The sequence below is a fragment of the Enhydra lutris genome, unplaced genomic scaffold (genome assembly GCF_002288905.1).
Source record: "Enhydra lutris kenyoni isolate GAN:26980312 unplaced genomic scaffold, ASM228890v2 scaffoldscaffold11, whole genome shotgun sequence".
In the NCBI taxonomy this organism is placed as follows: Eukaryota; Metazoa; Chordata; class Mammalia; order Carnivora; family Mustelidae; genus Enhydra; species Enhydra lutris.
Window position 1 is genome coordinate 17,945,890 of NW_019154095.1, and position 19,976 is coordinate 17,965,865.

Genomic DNA, 19,976 nt, shown 5'->3' on the forward strand with positions numbered 1-19,976 from the left:
AGTTATACCTGTGGGGTCCAGGATTTAGGAACCAGCATTTTTGGGGGGGAGAACCAATGGGCCAGAGGCTTCTCACTAAGTCCTCACACAAACTTGGTATATCATTTTTTTCCCCTGAGAAAACTGAGGCAATATAGATAAGGTAAACTATCAGACAAGTAACAAATAGAAGTCCAGGACTTCAAAGCCTTTATTTCTTCTACCATCACATAATGTACCCAAATATTCTTCTCCAGCTGTTTCATATAGGCACATTTTAATCTACCCAGTTAAACTGTAAGCTCCTTGAGAAAGGGGAAAAGTTTCACAAATTTCATTTATGTCTTTCATTAGCTTAGTAAGACTACGATAGATCCTTAAACACTTGTTGAGTTAAACCTCTTTTGGTTTAGACTATTCTCCTGGGACATACCCTTGTTGTAAAAACGAAAGAAACTAGCCAACAAATGAAAAAACTCTTAAGACAGCCCGATTCTAACTTTATTCCTTCACTCTCGGAACTGAAAAAGTTTAAGTATACCCATATCCGGAGACTACCACTAAAGGAGTTTGGAAACGCAAATATCACTAAGCAAACACTAAGAACGGATTCACACGTTCCCCTACCACGCCCCCGTCATCCACGCACCATCCTAAAGAAAGGAACCTCTAGTCTTCCGGTGAGGTGTTGAAGAACCATAACCACGCCCCCATTCTATTCCATCATAACTTGTTTTCTATCCCTACCCAGACCCCCCGTCCCCAAGACCAAACCCCTTGATAAATAAAAGTCTCTGACCTGCAGCGAAATGCAGGGGAGAAGACTTCCGGCCGGCCATGTCCTTAGCATTCACGTTTGCCGCGTCCACCAGCCTCTTTACCCGGGACACGTCCCCATTGCGACAGGCCTCCAACAGTTCCCGTAGGGCCCCGCTCACTGCTGGGACCCCTGGCCCAGGTCCCGCGGCCCCAGGCCCCAATGTTGCTGTGGTGCTAACTCCTGCCGCCTCGGGGCTCTCCGCCAAACTCGATCCAGGGGAGGATGGAGAGGAAGATGAGGAAGAAGTCGGGGAAGAAGAGGACGACGGTGAATTGTTATTGCCACCGCCGGCTGGGTTGGGAGCGACCCCGACGGCAGATGAAGCGGAAACCGCCGGGGCCGCGGGAGCGGCGGCGACGGTACAGATTGTGCTGGTGGTACTGCAACAGCTGGTACTGTCAACCGGGTCCGGGGATCGAGGCCTGTCGGGTGGATCCCGACTGCCATCCCCCTCCGGCAGCGCTAGGCCGTGCCGCGGGGAGGCGAAGGGGGCCAGGCCACCCGCCGTTGGGGAAGCTGGGGTGGTCCCCGGGGCCAGGCCGGGGCTGAGTGGGGGGGGAGGTGGTGGCGGCGGCGCCGAAGCCCCTGGGGCGGGCTGAAGCTGTTGTTGATGATGGTGGTGATGATGCTGAGAGCGACGCGACGCCGCCATCTTCGGACTCCCCCAGCACTGTCACTGCGGCAACGGCCCCACCGCCCGCCCTCACTTCCGACCGCTAGGCCAATTAGCATCCAGCGCACAGGAAATGATGCTAGGCGGAGTGGGAGGAGCCAAAGAGAAGGAGGGAAGTATTGGGAGCTCAGAGAACAGCCACGGAAGGGGGCGTGGCTTTGTGCCTGAGGGGCGGGCTTTGTGACGCCTTGGCGGGCCGGCTGCGGAGGTTTGAAAGTTGGAACCGACCACTCCCTAAATGAGGCACTTTTCCTCGTTTCTCGCTCTCAGGGAGCTTACTTTGCCCTGTTCCGTTCTGTTGCCAAGTCACTTCAGTCTTCCTTGTCTTACTCCAGAGCGTCTCCTGAGGTGTAACTCAATGCAAGAAGGGTACGTTTATCATGTCCCAAGTGGCCTCGTCTAAGAAATAAAACAGAGTGTAACTCACAGAATTGTTAGCAGAATTAAATGAACTAATGTATAGAAATCGCTCTGACCATTAGTAAAACATAACCATATTTAGCCCATTGGTAATTTTTAAAAATGGGGTCTGGCCCCCTCCGCCCCGTTACTCCCTTGGTCTCTATGTCCGTTCCTGGAAGTATCCTCTCTCCATCCACTTTGTTAATACTCCCATAAAAATAAGGGTTCCGATTGCCAGGATTGGAATTCAAACTCTTTTTTTCCAGCTGTATAAATTTGGGCAAGCTGTTGAACCATTCTGTGTCTCATGTTCTCCCCTGCCAAATTGATTGAATCGTTCAGTAATTGTTAACTATTAAAGTTATGATCTTTTTTTCTCTTCTGTTCTCTCTGTACTTTTATATCTCACCTTAAGTTTGACTCAAAAAATTATGAATGTTTTCCTTTTGAGTTCTCTTCAGCTGAACCTCTCTTCTCTCTCCCTCCCAAACTAAGATAAAAACGTAACTACTCTCCATCACTCACCTTCAGATGACTTTCTTCAGCAACTCCTTTTTCTCTCTTTCCTCTGCCTGTACCTACTTTTATGGCCTTCCATCAAAAGAGATGTGTCCGTGCATGGGATAATCTCGGGTGGTCTCCGTTTCCTGCCTCCTATTTAATAGTAAACGAGGCATTGTGGTAGTTTAGAGAAACAGCCTTATTCCAGTAGAGGGGACATGAATGGAGACTGTCTTAAGAAAAAACAAGGTTTACATGGGTCAAATAGAAATTTGTCTCTACAGAATATTAAACCCAGGTGACAAATCGTTCTTTTGTTTATTTTTTAAAAGATTTTATTTATTTATTTGACAGAGACATGGCAAGAGAGGGAACACAAGCAGGGAGAGTGGGAGAGGGAGAAGCAGGCTTCCTGCTGAGCAGAGAAGCCCATATAGGGCTAAATTCCGGGCCGTGGGAATCAAGACCTGAGCCGAAGGCAGATACTTAACGACTGAGCTGCCCAGGTGCCCCTAAATCGTTCTTTTATATGTTCAGTATTAAAGGTAATTACTGTGATGTTAATATTCTCACCTAAGTGAATAAGTAGGTTTATTTAGGACTACCATGAACATAAAACAAGGTCCAGAATGTAATTAATATTATGAGTGACATTTGTTATCAATCTGGGATTACAGATTATAACTGACCAATATTCATCTGTTTCATAAATTTGTACCGTTGTTTAAAATACATGGTTGAATAGGAAAACCTCCATCAGTACAACTAAAATCTGTCACAATACACATTCTTCTGGTTTTGAATCTTAAGTTAATGCACAGCACAGGATAGCATTGAGAAGTATATTATGTATTATCAACATAATACATTAGATGCCCCTAACTCACCTTGTGCCCCTTGACTATATGGCCTTCTCCCTGAATGAGAAATATCCCACCTGGTCCCATGATGGCCAATTATGAGAAGGTGTCATATTTACCCTAATTCGAATGTATCTACTGCATCTGTTTATCAATACAAATAAATAAGAAAATTTCTGGGGGATAAAGATTAAAAGGCCAAATTGCCTGAAACTATTCTACTGGTTGACGTCTGAAAATGCATTCGATCAATTGGAAATTGCTTTTTCCCCCTCCAGTGGAAAGTAGTAAATGTACTTAACATTAAGTATTTATAAGGTTTAGGTTTATATGGGCTAATACTGAGCTCTAAACAGGAAAGGGCTGAGATCATTACTTAATCTTTTACAGCTAAATGCAATTCCATGAGGGATGTACTATGCCCTAATGAAAAGAGCAAAGCTTGAAGTCAGATGAGCTTGAATCATATCTCTGACCATTACTAGTTGGTTAATCTTAGTAAATATGCTTCAGCTCTGTCATTCTAAAATTCTGATTTTATCGTAGCATTGTCATGAGGATTAGAAGACCTGGGTGTTTTATAAGTCCTTCTGGAGTGTTAGTTTCATTCTTTTATGAGGCATACATCAGATGTTAATAGGAATTCATAGCCACTACAACATCCTTTCTGACAAAGACAGCAACTGGGAATAAATATCCAACATTTTACAGGTAGCAGAAATCTTAAGCAAAGAAAGATCAGGTTTAATTGTTTCCTTATCTGAAAATTCAAGATTTTATACAGGCCCTGACTATCTCCAAGAATTGTTGAGGATCATAGTCGTGTGACATCTTGCCATTTTCAAAAATATTTTCAGAAAAATCATGTCCGTGTGGTATAAAAACGTGAGCACACAGCTCTCTCTTGAGCCATACTGTTGACACAAAAGAAAGAGCCACCAACTCAAAGGGCACTTGCCTTCTGGGCTGTGATGTAATGTTTGTTTTTCCCCATGGAGATCATATGAACGCCCTTTGTAAGTTACACAGTCATTAACTTGCAGTGTCCATAGTTCAATTAGACTTGGTGTGGTTATTCCATCCATGTACTTCTCATTAGTCTGCCCCAGATCCAAGTTCACTGGTTAGCAGTATCTCAGATCTGCCAAATCCACTTTTTCTTCCTTGCTCTGAGCAAAGCCTTCTCTGCAAATTCATGAGCACAGGCTAGAGCTTAGCTGAGGCAGTGCCATTTCCTCACCGTGGCCTTAGAAGATAAGTTATTCTCATGCCAGAAATGCCCTTTGTGCCAATGGCCCAGATTTCTCTCTCTGAAGGTGGTACAGAGCCGAGAGAAATTTTAGCTGAATTTCCATCTGGAAACCCAGGAGAATATTTTCTTGAAAAGCCATAGATGGGCAAAACTTACAACAGCTGCAGTCATGCTAGCCATATTGTATCTGAGGAAGTTTAATTAAAATAAAAGGCTTAACAACTTATTACAATGTAAGAAAAGTACAGTAATTTAAAGATCCCTATACACTAGTTTACTAGCATTTTCAGTTGCTTTTCTTTTTTTAAAGATTTTTCATTTATTTGACAGAGAGAGATATCACAAGTAGGCAGAGAGGCAGGCAGAGGGGAGGGCGGGGAAGCAGGCTCCCTGGGAGCCCAATACGGGGCTCGATCCCAGGACCCTGAGATCATGACCTGAGCTGAAGGCAGAGGCTTTAACCCACTGAGCCACCCAGGCACACCTTTTGCTTTTTAAGATACCTCTTACGTAGCCAAGTCTGGCCTCTGATAGCTCCGATTTTCTCCTGGCATGGTGTGTATACTTGGCAGTAGTCACTTCAGTGTGAAGTATCAGTTTTAGGAAAAGAGACAATGTAATATACGAGTTAAGAATGTGGACTCTGGGGGCGCCTGGGTGGCTCAGTGGGTTAAAACCTCTGCCTCCGCTCAGGTCATGATCCCAGGGTCCTGGGATCGGGCCCCGCATGGGGCTCTCTGCTCAGCAGGGAGCCTGCTTCCCCCCCCCCTTCTCTCTCTCTCTCTCTCTGCCTGCCTCTCTGCCTACTCGTGGTCTGTCTGTCAAATAAATAAATAAAATCTTTAAAAAAAAAAAAAAAGAATGTGGACTCTGCATTTAGACTGCATGGACATAAATCCTGGCTTTGTCACTAACTAGCTATGTGTGATTAAAGGATGCCACAACTTGCATTTTGACAGAGATAAATCAAAACTTATTTGCTATGCTTTAGAAAAATGGTAAACAAGCTTTCCCACCAAAACATTCTTTTCCTTGTAAGCATTTTTTACAAAAGCAATTAAAATCATATATATGTAGATATACACTCCATTACAGATTAGCATATGGCTTCATCCCTCAAAAGAGTTTATAAATGCCTGCTATCCCCCAAAATCATAAGCAAGTTTAGAAAAGTTCCAGGGGTGCCTGAGTGGCTCATTGGGTTAAGCCTCTGCCTTTGGCTCAGGTCATGATCTCCGGGTCCTGGGATCGAGCCCCACTTCAGCCTCTCTGCTCAGCAGAGAGCCTGCTTCCCCTCTCTCTCTGCCTGCCTCTCTGCCTACTTATGATCTATCTCTGTCAAATAAATAAATAAAGTCTTTAAAAAAAAAAGTTCCAGAAAGTTCTGGAATGTATTGATAAGGAATAGCATAACTAGCTAACAATGCATATGTAATGCTGCAATGGCTTATGTAAGTTGGGGTGTAGCCAATCAGAATAGGGCTGATACAAGTGCAAGCCAGTAGATCCTAAGGTACACCCAGAATACTCAGCCTCCCCACTCAGAACATGGGGCTAGCCAGCCAAGCCATGATGAATAGATATCCCCAACTATCAGGGGTCATGGACCACCCATAATGATCCTGACTTTATCCCTGGTGAAGACTGGAGTAAAGACCTTGGCAAGGAGAGCCCACCACATCCATGGTGGGAGTCAGTGGCAACAGGGACATTGAAAGACACTAGTCAATCCCCAAACAGTGGCGTGGGCCTTCTACCAGCTATCATCTCTTGCTTGCTTGCGGTTGTTACTGGGCTCATTGAAGGAAATAAATGAATGGAAGTTGTTTGAGTTAAACGGTATTTGTGTGCAGCTTCTCATGGTATTGCCTATTCCTTCGTATCTTGTCTTTGTTTTGACATTGTAGCTCAGAAGAAGACATTGAGTGATCCAGGAGAAGTTATTTAACCTCTCTGCCAACCCACCAACAAGGTGAGGAGATGAAGAGTTATTGTGAGAAATAAATGAGTTAATATATGTCTAGGGCTTAGAACAGCTCCTGGCACGTGATAAATTCAGCTCTTATTCAGAAAGATAGATGCACCTCCCTGCTTACTGAAGCATTATTTACAATAGTCAAATTATGGAAGCAACCCAAGTATCTGTTGATAGATGGAGTGGATAAAGAAGATGCAATATATATATATATATATATATATATATATATATATATATATATGAATATTATTCAGCTGTGAAGAAGGACGAACTCTTGCCATTTGCAACAACGTAGGTGGATCCAGAAGGTATAATGCTGAGTGAAATAAGCCAGTCAGAGAAAGAAAAATACCATATGATTTCACTCATATATGTGGAATTTAAGAAACAAAGCGAATAAACAAAGAAAAAGAGACAAATGCAAAACCAGACTATTAACTATAGAGAACAAACTGGTGGTTACCAGAGGGGAGGCGGGGGTGATGGGTGAAACAGGTAAAGGGGATTAAGAGTACATTTATCTGGATGAACACTGAGCAATGTATAGAATTGTTGGCTCACTATACTGTATACCCTAACATAACACTGTATGTCATTGATGCTAAAATTTAAAAAAAAATGTTTTAAATTCCTGGAAAGTTAAAAAAAAAAAAAAAAGTTGGGTCTTCTTATCGTCAAGAACTGAGGAAGGCCTCTGGGAATGGGACGTTAAAGGTTATCTGGAAAATATGACTAGTTTTGCCTGTCTGATAACATGGAGGTTTCTTTTCACCCAGTAACAATGATTTTCAGTCTCTTGCACCTACTTCTTCTTTTGCTTTATGGTGTCTTCAAGGAAGGTCTAGTAAACCTGGAAACTGAAACGGCGTCTTCTATTTGGGAAAATGCAAATACAGTCTCTTCTGGCTGCCACTGGGGTGGGGGTGGGGGGTGGAGACTGCAGAAGAGGGCGAAGCACCCTGGAGGTACGCAGGTTTCTCCCTTAAAAGATTCTGTCCCCCTCTCAGTTCTGAGAAACCACTGTGGCTATTGTGTGGCAGACCACCACAGCTGCCGAGACCACCTCAAGGGAACCCAACAACCGTGGTCCTCAGGTCACTGAGAAACAGGGTGTTTCCATACAGAAGATGAGCGTATCACCATAAATCCGCAAGCGTGTGAGAAGGGCCAACAAAGTGAAAGGAGAAACAATCAACCCTATATCAGAGAAAACAAGAGAGCAATCCAAAATTTATTTTTATATCCATATTTTGGGCTTGTAGCAGGCCGAATAAGGGCACCCCGAAGATAGCCATATCCTAATCCCCAGAATCTGTGGCAGAAAAGGAGATTGTCAGTGTGCAGTGTTGGAAAATGGATTGATAGGAAGCCTGGAGCCCATCTTTCTGCATGACAATAGGATGAAGTTTGCATAGTTGCTGCCACTTGGTATAACCAGAGGGCAATTATTCCCTAGTGTTTCTTTTTATTAGTTTATATCTAGCCGGCTTTACTCAGGGAAGGTACTGGCCCCTATAGACACAGGACTGTTTTCTATGTGCCCCATGCCATACCAGGCCGATCCCAAAATGAGTTAGACCTGGTCCTATCTTGGTGTTTATGGGTGTTTATGGTTGAGTGCAAAGATAGATTCATAAACAGACAATGTCAACATAATGTTGTGAATGCTCCAAGGGCCGTGCATACAGGGAACATCAGGGAAGTTCATGTGGTTGGAGTAGAGTGAGTGAGGAAGGGAGAAGAAATAGGGTCAAAGAATAACAGAATATCAGATTGCACATGGCTTTAAAGTCCGTAGGTGAGTTGAAGGGTCATTGAAGGGTTTTGAGCAAAAGAATGACATTATCTGATGTATACCCTTAAAAATTTATTCTAGCTGCTATATTGAAAACAGATTCTAGGGAGGAAGAGGCTGTTAAAATATAAGAGATGATGGTGACAAGAAAAAGGAAAGACTGACTAAGGGTTTACCTGAGCATCTGGAAGGAAAGGGCAAGAGTTCTGGGGACATACATGGGGAATACTTTAAGAAGAAGATTAGGGGGCGCCTGGGTGGCTCAGTGGTTTGGGCTTCTGCCTTCAGCTCATGTTGTGGTCTCGGGGTCCTGGGATTGAGCCCCACATCGGGCTCTCTGCTCGGCAGGGAGCCTGCTTCCTACTCTCTCTCTGCCTGCCTCTCTGCCTGCTTGTGATCTCTCTGTCAAATAAATAAAATCTTAAAAAAAAAAAGAAGATGATCAGGATTTTGTTTTTAGACATGTTAAGTTTAAAATTACTGTTAGACATTCAAGTCTAGGCAGTTGGGTGTATGATTCTGGAGTTCAGGGGAGAGGTCATAGTGAAGATGTAAACTGGGAGACTTCAGCACATAAGCAATTTTTAGAACCATAAAGCTAGATGATACCACCAAAGAATCCCTATAGCTAGAGAAGAAGTCCAAGGATGATTCTTGAGGCATTCCAATTCCACTTCCGGGAAGGAACAGCCAAAGGGAAAGAGTAAAACATGTAGAGTGTAGATTCTAGAAACCAATAAAGAAAGTGATTCAAGGATGCACAGTAGATTAAATTAAATATCCCCATTCTTCACCCCTCCCTGTGTCCATGCTTTTTGCCATATGACAATGTAAGTATTGCCCCTAAAAATAGAACATATTTATGGGTCCTTGATTTGGGGCTCAAAGACATGATTTTCTTTGGCCAATAGAATGTTGGTGGAAATGCCAGTGCCAGATCTAGACCTTACAGGCATCCTGTGTTTCCACTTGATCTCTTGCAGGAGATAAATGTGACCTGCCTGGTGAGTTCACTGGCCCAAGATAGAATAACCTGTGTAGTAGATCTGAGCCCATCCTGCTGCCCGGTCCCTGGTAAGCCAAGCCTAGATTAGAAGACCCCTCATGTGACCCACAGATGAATGGGCAAAATAAATGCTTTCAACTACTGAGTTTGGGGGTGGATTTGTTCCACAGCACCATTGTAGCTGCGTAGCAAGGATGACAAGGAAATGGTAGGCAAACTCTGTCAACGATGACCGATAGAAAAGATCAGGATTGAGAACTGACTATCAGATGTAGCTACATGGAGTTGGCTGGTGCCCCTGAAGAGTAGTGTTAATTGAAGTGGCGAGGTGATGGCTTGAATGGAGCAGGTTCAATGAAGTGTGGGAAAAGAGAGATTGCTGAAAAAGAGTAGAGATAATTTTCAAAATAAACTTCGGGTGCAAAGGAAGGGAGGGAATAAAGAAGCAACCAGAAAGAGGCATGATGTCAAGAGAGGGCTTTTTTAATGGAGGTACTTTCATTTCCTCTTTTTGTTTTCTATTCCATCACATTTTTCTTAATGAATAGATGATATATCATTTTTGTAGAATAAGTTTGCAAATATTTTCAGATCTTCCATTAAAGTAGTTGAAATATCATTGTGACTTATTCAACCCAATTTCAAATATTTAGATATATTTGCCAGCATCCTCTTTTTTAATAATAGTTCTATTGAGATACACTTCACATTCACATACAATTCAACCATTTAAAGTGGTTTTTAGTAGATCAGTTTAGTAGATCAGATTAGTTTTTAGTGGTCAGTGGTTTTTAGTAGGTAGTAGATAGTATATTCAGCATTGTGTTATCATCATCACAGTCGATTTAGAACATTTCCAGCAGCCCCAAAAAGAAACATTGTGCTCCTTAACAGTCACTTAAAAGGAGGTTTTTTTTTTTAAGATTTTATTTATTTATTTGATAGACAGAGATCACAAGTAGGCAGAGAGGCAGGCAGAGAGAGAGGAGGAAGCAGGCTCCCCGCGGAGTGGAGAGCCGGATGCAGGGCTCTATCCCAGGACTCTGGGATCATGACCTGAGCCGAAGGCAGAGGCTTTAACCCACTGAGCCACCCAGGTGCCCCAAAAGAAGGGTTTTTAAGATGGGAAAAATAAAGTATATTTTTCTGCTGATGAGAGGAATCCTGTAGAGAGGGGAATTCATGATGCAGGAGATACAGCTGAGAATTGCTGGGCAACGTGTCCTTAGATAATTAAAAGGGTTGATTGAGCTCTAGAGGACAATCACTGAGAGTCCATCTTTAGTAACAAAAGAAAAGGCAGCGTAGATGGTCACATGTGCAATGAATGGTTACAGATGGTTGTGGGAGATTGAGAATGATTCTTGACTGCTTCTATTTTCTCAGTGAAACAGAAAGCAGAAAAGGCAAAACTTTCTTTGTTTCTTCCAGCATCTCCTTGGCTCAAATTGGGTCCCATGTCCATTCAGAAGTATGACTTTCTGATTGTTTGTATTTGGAGAGGAAGCGTAGTTTAAGGAGATGTGTATGGGTGCCTAGGCGACAAAGTGGAGGGTGATGTTTAGTCTCATGTGTCTTCTTGGCTAGGCTGTGGTGCCAGGTATTTGATCAGACAATAATCTAGTGTTGCTATAAAGATGTTCTGCAGATGTTTTCAGCATCTACAGTCAGCTGATTTTAAGTAAAGGAGATTTTCTTCCATTTTTGTGGGTGGGTCTCATCCAAACAGTTAAAAGTTTTCTAAAACAGCCTTAAGCTGGGTGAGAGGGCAGTTTTAACTTTCAAACAAATTCCAGTTTTTATTGTTTTATGATTGGGGGAGGGCTATTTAATCTTATCTGTCCTTTTACATTTGAGAAGGTAGGACCCACATCTTCTCCAGAATGGATTTCTCTATTACCACATCTTGACTACGCTGTTTACTCCCGGTTTTTCCAGTGTGTGTACCAGCCTCAGTACTGGATGGTATTCCATAACGGATGAGTTTCCTTCCCTCGGCACCTTCCTGACATTCAGATTATACAAACTACACATGCAAAGCTGACTTTGAATAGGAATAATTATGGGTATCACAGAGGAGTGAGAGGTTCTTGCTACATAAAGTCACAGGAAGAATGAGCAGGGCTCTGTTCAGTTTCCTGCTGTACCCTCCAGACCCTGGGTCTGGTTCAGCTCTCAGGAAGGAAAGGAGTACTCATAAAATCTAGTCCATTGGGAGATCAGCAGATCTCTGCCCTCTCATATCCTGGAAACTCGTACGCATGATGAAGAATGGTTTCTTTCTCTAGCAATCCAATTTGATCTCTTCATTCAAATTGTTCTCCCAAAATATATGCTAAGTTAAAGTATATATGATCAGAATTATTACAATGGGGCTTCTCTCTCTTTTTTAATATTTTTTAAATTTTTTTATAAACATATAAGGTATTATTAGCCCCAGGGGTACAGGTCTGTGATCACCAGGTTTACATACCTCACAGCACTCACCATAGCACATACCCTCCCCCATGTCCATAACCCCACCACCCTCTCCCTACCCCGCCCGCCCCCCCCCCGCAGTGGCAACCCTCAGTTTGTTTTGTGAGATTGAGTCTCTTATGGTTTGTCTCCCTCCCTATCCCATCTTGTTTCATTTATTCTTTTCTTACCCCCCCCACACCCCACCCCCGCGTTGCATCTCCACTTCCTCATATCAGGGAGATCATATGATAGTTGTCTTTCTCCCATTAACTTATTTCGCTAAGCATAATACCCTCTAGTTCCATCCATGTCATCGCAAATGGCAAGATTTCATTTCTTTTGATGGCTGCATAGTACTCCATTATATATATATACCACATCTTCTTTATCCATTCATCTATTGACGGACATCTAGGTTCTTTCCATAGTTTGGCTATTGTGGACATTGCTGCTATAAACATTCAGGTGCACGTGTGGGGCTTCTCTCTTTGACAAGAGATTCTGTCCTTTCAAAAATTCAGAGTTCTATACAGAGCTTTAAAGATACAATTTTACAGTCCTTTCTTATATCCCTTTTTTGACTATTCTGCATCTACTTCTGTACCCCCATCCACAGTTAAGAATAAAGTCCTCAAGATGATTTGGTCATCTCATTTGCGTTCTGAGGTTGGCAATCAGTTTCTGGTAGGTCTCCTGTAATGTACTCAGATTCTGGAGACTCCGACGTAAGCAGGACTGATGTTCAGCCAATGTGCAGAAGTAGGGCTCCATCAACTGTTGCTGACTGACCTCTATCTGACTGGTTGGTAACTGGGCCATAGAGGTTGTTAAATATTTTGAATATCATCTCTGCATATGGGCCCTCCTATGCAGAGAGTGGCAAATACATACGACTCCACTATGTTGAAAGCTCCGTGGAATCACATGGTCGATAATAATAGCTCTTTTATTTGTCACAACACTGGAAATGTCACAGACTTTCCATAAATACTAATCAGTCCGTTAGGTGCAGTGTGTATTCATGAAGTACCATCATTGATTCTCAAGATCTCATTAAAAATGATAAGTAGTATTAATAGTATTACAATCATTGATGGAGCTGCCCCCTGGGGGCCCACAGCCCCTGTGCTTCTAGAGCCAGACAGAAGGCAGTATTCTGTGTTGTGCTCTGCCCAAGATCATACTACAGTCTTCCTTGGGAGAACTCCATGTCACCCCAAGGACTCCCAACGAGGAGAACTTATGAATGCTAGTGATCCATATCTTTCTAGCATGTCCCCTCAGCACCTGACTTGGGCAGAATATGTGAACATCAGTTGGCAGTTTTGGCACAGTCATTTGGATTTATAGCTCAAGTGCACTTACACTTGGTTAAAGGAATCTGTTCTGTTATCGCAGATGGGTCTTATTGGATTCCCTTTCTAGTTTTGTAGAAAAAAAAAGCAAAGAAAATGGATGGAATGTGGCTAATGTGGGTAATTATCTTTACAATTCTTGCCACTACAGTACTCTCAAATTCATTCTACCATTTTTCTTTCGGCTCTCTGAGAAACAAAGCTCTTAGGAAGGTGGAACTTATTGAAAATCTTTAGACTTCAGCCAACCCTTTCTAAAGAGCAAGCGCATCATTACGGCTTTTCTCAAGCACTTTCTCAACTTTAATTATACAAAGCTTTTATTGATTTGGCTGACTTAATATCTTAAGCCTTGATTAACATTGGAAACTTATAATCATCACTATTCAGACCTGGAGAGGGGGAGGGGAGCCAAAGATGACAGCTACCAAGTCTGGCCAGCGTTAGAGCAGGAAGCTTCGGAGTGACAGAGACATGAGTTAAGACAAGGAACCCAGTGGCTCTTGGTAGCAACTGAGAGCACTCAAGGGGCTTCCTGATCATGTCAAATCAAAACATGTAAATACTGAGAAAGTCAGAGCTTACTGAAGACTAAAAGAACTTCTTTCTTTCAAGGTGGACTGCAATAACACAGTAAGAATGCTAGCAGTACATTCATTTATCAGGTCCATACTAAAATGCTTCTCAGTGACCCCCAAAAAACGTAGCCTATGGAGCTCCTGTGGAACCCACTCAGAGCATCCCATCCTCAGTTTATCTGACTTAAAAGTTTGGGTTCTCCCTATTTTGTTTCCTGCCTTACTGTTCTTAGAATGCCTGGCTTCTAGGTTGCCAGGGATATTAAGATATTACTGACTCAACAGCAGAGACTCTTCCCACTATGATTTATTACAAGTAAGTGCCATGGGAAACAAGCGTGTGTAAGAGGATGGTTGAAAAAACCCTTGCTGACAATCACATCTCACTATTATTTCCCCTCGTAATGCAAGAGTCTTGACCTTACCCATCTGTGATACTGAAATATGGTCACATATTTATACCCACACGTCTACCCTTTCACTTGCAAAATGATTAAGAAGTCCAAGCTTTTCCTAGGTTTCCCCTCTCCAAATACCCTCTAAAACTCCCAGGGAGGCTTAAGCCAAATGAATCAGCCCTCCCTGCCAGCTACTGCCTGCTGGAAAAGTAAGATCTCACAAATGTTGAGAAGAGCAGACTCCACGGTCCTCTGATGTTGAGAAGTTCTGGTCCATTTGTCTTGGGTGTCTCCGGCTGTAGGGCCTCCCAGAAGTCCCTCACCCTGCTGCAGCCAAGCTTTGGCGGTCCTACAAAGATGGCCCCTGATTAGGAATCACCACCTGCTGATGGGCTTGAGTGTAATTATTCAATTTGCAAAATAAAACAGTAAAATGTATAAGGTTTGTTAACAGAAATTTTGTCAGCTGTCTTCCATCTTGACGTAGTTCCATGCTAATATTTCTCAAAAGTCGTCATTAGAGTAACAAGAGGCAAATGTCATGAGGATCCTTATTTTATAGTCTTGGTGGCTTTGTTCCATTCATGGTAAAGCTTTTCTAAATAAAGTAGAAATTATAATATTCACTGCAAAGACATGAAACGTTGCAACTGACAGTAAGTTCGGGCATAATGTCTAAACTCCTAATTTTGTAGCTGAGAAAATATTTACCTGTCATGTCATGTAGCAGTGGTCCACATCTTGAGCCCAGGCATGAGGATACCAGTTCAGAAACCATCTCCCCAAATCTCCAGCCAATCCTATTTTGAAGACAGTATTGAAGAGTCTTTCGTGCTTGAGTTACCCCATTGTTAAAGGAGCGTGGCTTTCCAAAATTCACGTTTTGAAGTGGGATGGAGTGATGATGAAGGGGAGAGGTGGGAAGAGATACTCTGGTTCTTCTTTGGATGGCTGATGGTGGTGCCATAATTCTTTCTCAGAATGAATGAAAACTTCCTCAGAACCATTGGCTCCACTCTCAGCAATAACGCCACTGTATTCATATGATGGCTCACAGTTGACAAGCATGTGCGCATGCATTCCTCTACTTGATAACTGCAACATGCTTGCAAGTGTGATCATATAGCTACCATGTATTTGTAGAAAAGAACCTAAAGCCAAAGAAGGTGAATTGACTTGCTTAGTTTCTTTCAGATCATACATGATAGAGCTGGCTTCCAATTCAAATACTTTGGTTCTGAGTATGGTACTCTTTCTAGTAGAAAGAAGTGCAGCTTTCTTTTTCACGCCATATTTGCCCATTGACTGCTACTTTGATCTCAGTCACTTCCCTTGCTCTGTACTGTACAACATGGGACATTTCCCAGGTTCCCTTGGTCCTTGGCCCCTTGGTGGGCTCAGTTAGTGGGAGACACTTATAGGAGGCGAAGAGGAAGGGAGAAGCCAGCAGAATCCTCTACCTCTCTAAGCTTCCAGTGGCATCCCTGGGCTGTGGTCTCTGTGGCTCTGTCTCCTGCCAGAGAGGCCTTTCTTTATTGGATCCAGATCTCCCTGGGCCTCTGGGCTCTGGCAATATCACCTCCTTCTATTGGCCCTCCAGCCCCAGGAGAGGTCAATGATTCCCTAATTTCTGGGGTGCTTTGTTATACCTGGGTTATTTTCTCTGTCCTTCCATAATCTCTGTATTTGATTCCCAATATTAAATTCTCTTCATCTGAAAGACCTACAGCAGATCCTAACAGATAAAATATATGAGTTTCTTTGAGTTTCCTTAAAAAACTGCTTATAAAGGTAACTAGCACCTTCATTGGACAAGCCTTGGCCACAGAGGGAGTTTGCCAGACATTTTATGGGCATGTATTTTGATTCTTGGCTTCAAAGAAACGACCTTAATAGTGCCATTTTTGGTATCCTTGGTTATCTGAAGCTATACGAAATTTACCAAGGTGAAGTTTCCTTCACCTTCCCCCACCTGTCCCCTGTCTGTCCCCAAGAAAGAGATGGGTGTCTTTTGAAATGGGTACCTCAGCCACCAAGGCCTAATGTCAGGTAATTACACCATAGCTGGTGATGTTGAATACCTTTTTATGTGCTTATTGACCACACAATATATATACATATATATAATATATAAAATATATAAAAATATTTTATACACAATATATAAAATATGTATGTATATATATGTATATATATGTTTTGAGAAATGTCAATGCAAATCCTATGCCCATTTTTGAATTGTGTTGTTTGGGTTTTTTGTTGTTGTTGGGTAATCCACATTTTTTTTTTAAAGATTTTATTTATTTATTTGACAGAGATCACAAGTAGGCAAAGAGGCAGGCAGAGAGAGAAGAAGGGAAGCAGACTCCCCGCTGAGCAGAGAGCCCAATGTGGGGTTCGATCCCAGAACCCTGGGATCATGACCTACGCCGAAGGCAGAGGCTTTAACCCACTGAGCCACCCAGGTGCCCCGGTAATCCACATTTTAACCAAGTTTCCACGTGATGCTGATTGGAGAACCCCACACTGAGGATCACTGTTTTAGATAAGGTTATATACCTCAAGTGATTAAATACCAGCCTCATTTGTGATACAGAAGTTGGATGAAATTTGCATGGTTCCTGGTTTTAATTACTTCTTAGGTATCAGGCTTTTGATAATTCATCTTCTGTGGATTTTCTGGGGTTTTAATATATTCTCTTGTTCACCGTGCAGCAACAGAGGAAGTCAAGGCAGACCTGAAATTTAAAAATCCCAGTACTTTTTCACCTAACACCTTCAACCCCCCCAGAGATCGTTATCTGGATGTGTTGTAACACCCCGGAAATACACATCTTACTAAAAGGGACAGACAGGTTCTTACTACTGACCTAAAGATTTAGGAAACTGTTTGGATATCAGCATGAACCCTCAAAACTCCTGACCAGTAGGAGTCATTTTATACACATGGCTTTTTTAAAGAAAGAATAATTATCTAGAAGAACTCTTGCTTATTAGACTAGGTTGGAAAAATTATCATTGGCCATGTGAATATGTAATTACCAAGATTTATTTGTCAAGTACTGAACATAGGTAAATTTCCTGCACTATATTGAATTTGAGAAGTTAATTAGTATGACTATTAAGCAAAACCCAGAGATCATTATATATGAAATATTTCTCTATAATTCTAATAAACTGATTTCAAAACCTATTAGGCTTGAAATTTCACTCAGTAGTCCCCAAACATTTTTCCCTTTGGTTAATGGATCTCTGCACTTATCCTTCTCACTGAAAATATACTAGGACTATTTAAAAGGTTTATAACAGTTCTTGCTGGACATACATAATTAAGTTTATTTTCTGTGAAAATCTGTGGAAATGTCCTTTGGAATTAATGGAAATGTACAATTTGTCTTATTATTGTTACTTAGTATTTATGTAGCACTTCATATTTCTAAAGTACTCTATAATCACTAGTTCCTCTTGAACTATTTTTATGTCATTTATTATAATGGTCTTTTGATACAATATATGATTTACTTCTGTCATGCCTTTTGATGTATTTCAAGAGAAGAATAGAATGAGATGGGCTTTTATAATATCCTGGGTTGGGGGTCCCCAAGATCCCCCCCCAGACTTGATGGTTCACTGGGGAGACCCACAGGATTCAATATCTAGGCACACTGACAACTATGATTTATTACACTAAAAGGATGTAAAGCACAATTAGCCAAGGGAAAAGGTGTGTGAGATGAAGTCTGTGGGAGACCAGATGCAGGTTTCCAAGGGTCCTCTCCCAGTGGATTGTGCAGAATCCACATAATTCTTCCAACAACAAGTTGTGACAATGAATGTTGTCTATCAAGGAAGCTCATTAGAGACTTACTGCCCGAGGTTTTTACCGAGAGCTGATCACAGAGGCATTCGTTGCCTGGCATGTCCCATATATCCAGGCCGTGAGAAAGAAAGCAGGCATTCAGCATTGTGATGATTAATTTTATGTGTCAATGTGGTTGGGCCACAGTGCCCAAATATTTGGTCAAACATCTGATGTTTCTGTGAGGGTGTTTTGTTTGCGATTTATGTTTAAACTGGTGGACTTTGAGTAAAGCAGACTATTCCCCATAACATTGGTGGGTCTTGTCTAGTCACTTGAAGGCCAGGGCAAAGGACAAAAAGAAAAGACTGACTGCTCCCAAGCAAAAAGAAATTCTGCCAGCAGATTTTCTTTGAACTTGAATTGCAACATTGGCTCTTTCTGGATCTCAGGCCTATGGTCCACCCTGCAGATATGCAAATTTTGGGACTTGCCAGCTTCCATAATCATGGAAGTCAATTCCTTAAAGTAAATCTTTTTTTCTCTCTCTTTCTCTGTCTCTATCATATCTCATATCGTACCTCATATATATCTCATATGTATCATATGTTGTATCTCTATATATGCATCTATCTATATATATATCCTATTGGTTTTGTTTCTCTGTAGAACCCTAATACAAGCATACACCATATTGTTTGTACAGTTGAGACACAGTGAGCCCTTCTGCTTGCATAGTGGTGGGAACACTCCGGAAATATAAATTCCCAGATGCCAGCCAAGGGCTAATCTTGCAGCAGGGCCTTTCCAAGAATAGAAGTTCAGGCCTTCTGGGTTAACTCTTTTCTCATATACCCCCACCTCATATACTTTATATAAAAAGAGACAAAACAAACGAACAAAAAAGACAAAAAACAAAAAGAAAAGGGTGGGGGAGGTTTTCTTGTGTCTTTGTTGGATCCTTGTAAATGTATGCCTTGTTTAAAAACTAGGGGGTGGGGGAGAATTTCTTGTGTCCACAGGACTGGAGGAACGTTCTTGTAACATATAAAGCCATAAACCAGCTAAAGCATTCCCCATACTTGTCTCCTGTTTCCATTTAGCTTACCATCAGACTGCATCATTCAAGTAAAGAAGTTGGTATCAGGCCACTGCCAGGAAAATGGTGGATGGGAAGGAGGGAGAGGAGAAGCCCGAGAAACCGCAGCGAGCTGGAGCCGCTGGAGAACCTGAAGAAGAAGTAGAAAAAACTGTCAAAATTAAGACTATTTCTTCCAGTCATGGAGGGGAAAGTTCCAGTCACAGCGCTGAGATGCAATCAGCTGAAGAAGAAGCTGCGGGCCTCCCAAGAAAACCTACAAAGATCTCCAAGTTGGGATTTGCCATAGGTAGACGACAAAGCAAGCCTCAGCCATATCCATCAAACTTGGATCAAGGAAGCCTAAAGAACTGTTCCAACGCTTGCTCTAAAAACCGTTTCAGTTGCAGCAGGTTTTAATGAAGATGAAGCTAGTAAGCCAGAGGAAATGTCTCCAGAAGCAAAGATAAGGATGAAGAATATTGGAAGGGATACACCAATGTCAGCAGCACCAAACTCCTTCAGTAAAGGAAAGCATGGTTTTTCTGATAACCGGAAGCTCTGAGAGCAAAATATAAAATCTCACCTTGGATATTTTCCATGACCAAGACAATGAAATGATGTGTTTTGAAATTGGGGTGTGGGGTGGGTGTAAAGTTAAAAGGGAACAGTTTACTTTTTTAAAGAATGGTATAAGACTATCTTTGGAGCTGTCTTTTTTTTTTTTTTTTAAAGATTGAGGCGTATGCTAATAAATGAGGGTTGAAATTAGAAGTAATTTGTGTTTTATATACAGATTTCAAGACATTTGCCAATTTTGTAGTTTCATGTGGTTCGTTTCCAAAGGTTACAGAATAATGGGAATTATTCTGTATTATACAGAATACATTATTCTGTAATATACAGAATATATTATTCTGTATTATACAGAATACATTATTCTGTATTATACAGAATACATTATTCTGTATTATACAGAATACATTATTCTGTATTATACAGAATACATTATTCTGTATTATACAGAATACATTATTCTGTA

The 19,976-nt window shown here is 41.8% G+C and overlaps 2 protein-coding genes across 2 annotated transcripts in view; one reads left to right on the forward strand and one right to left on the reverse strand.

Moving 5' to 3' along the window:
• LOC111144433 (tankyrase) overlaps window positions 1-1,467 on the reverse strand; it is a 205,557-nt gene extending 204,090 nt beyond the window's left edge. The window contains exon 1 of the mRNA XM_022498736.1: window positions 779-1,467. Within this exon, the coding sequence (XP_022354444.1) occupies window positions 779-1,451 (673 nt within the window). The 5' untranslated portion in view covers window positions 1,452-1,467. The remainder of the gene's footprint in view (window positions 1-778) is intronic.
• Window positions 1,468-19,018: 17,551 nt separating this feature from the next.
• Window positions 19,019-19,499, forward strand: LOC111144612 (PEST proteolytic signal-containing nuclear protein-like). The gene is made up of 2 exons (XM_022498996.1): window positions 19,019-19,244; window positions 19,339-19,499. Exons 1-2 carry the CDS (start codon window positions 19,019-19,021, stop codon window positions 19,497-19,499), a joined length of 387 nt encoding a protein of 128 aa, XP_022354704.1.
• Window positions 19,500-19,976: the final 477 nt, after the last annotated feature.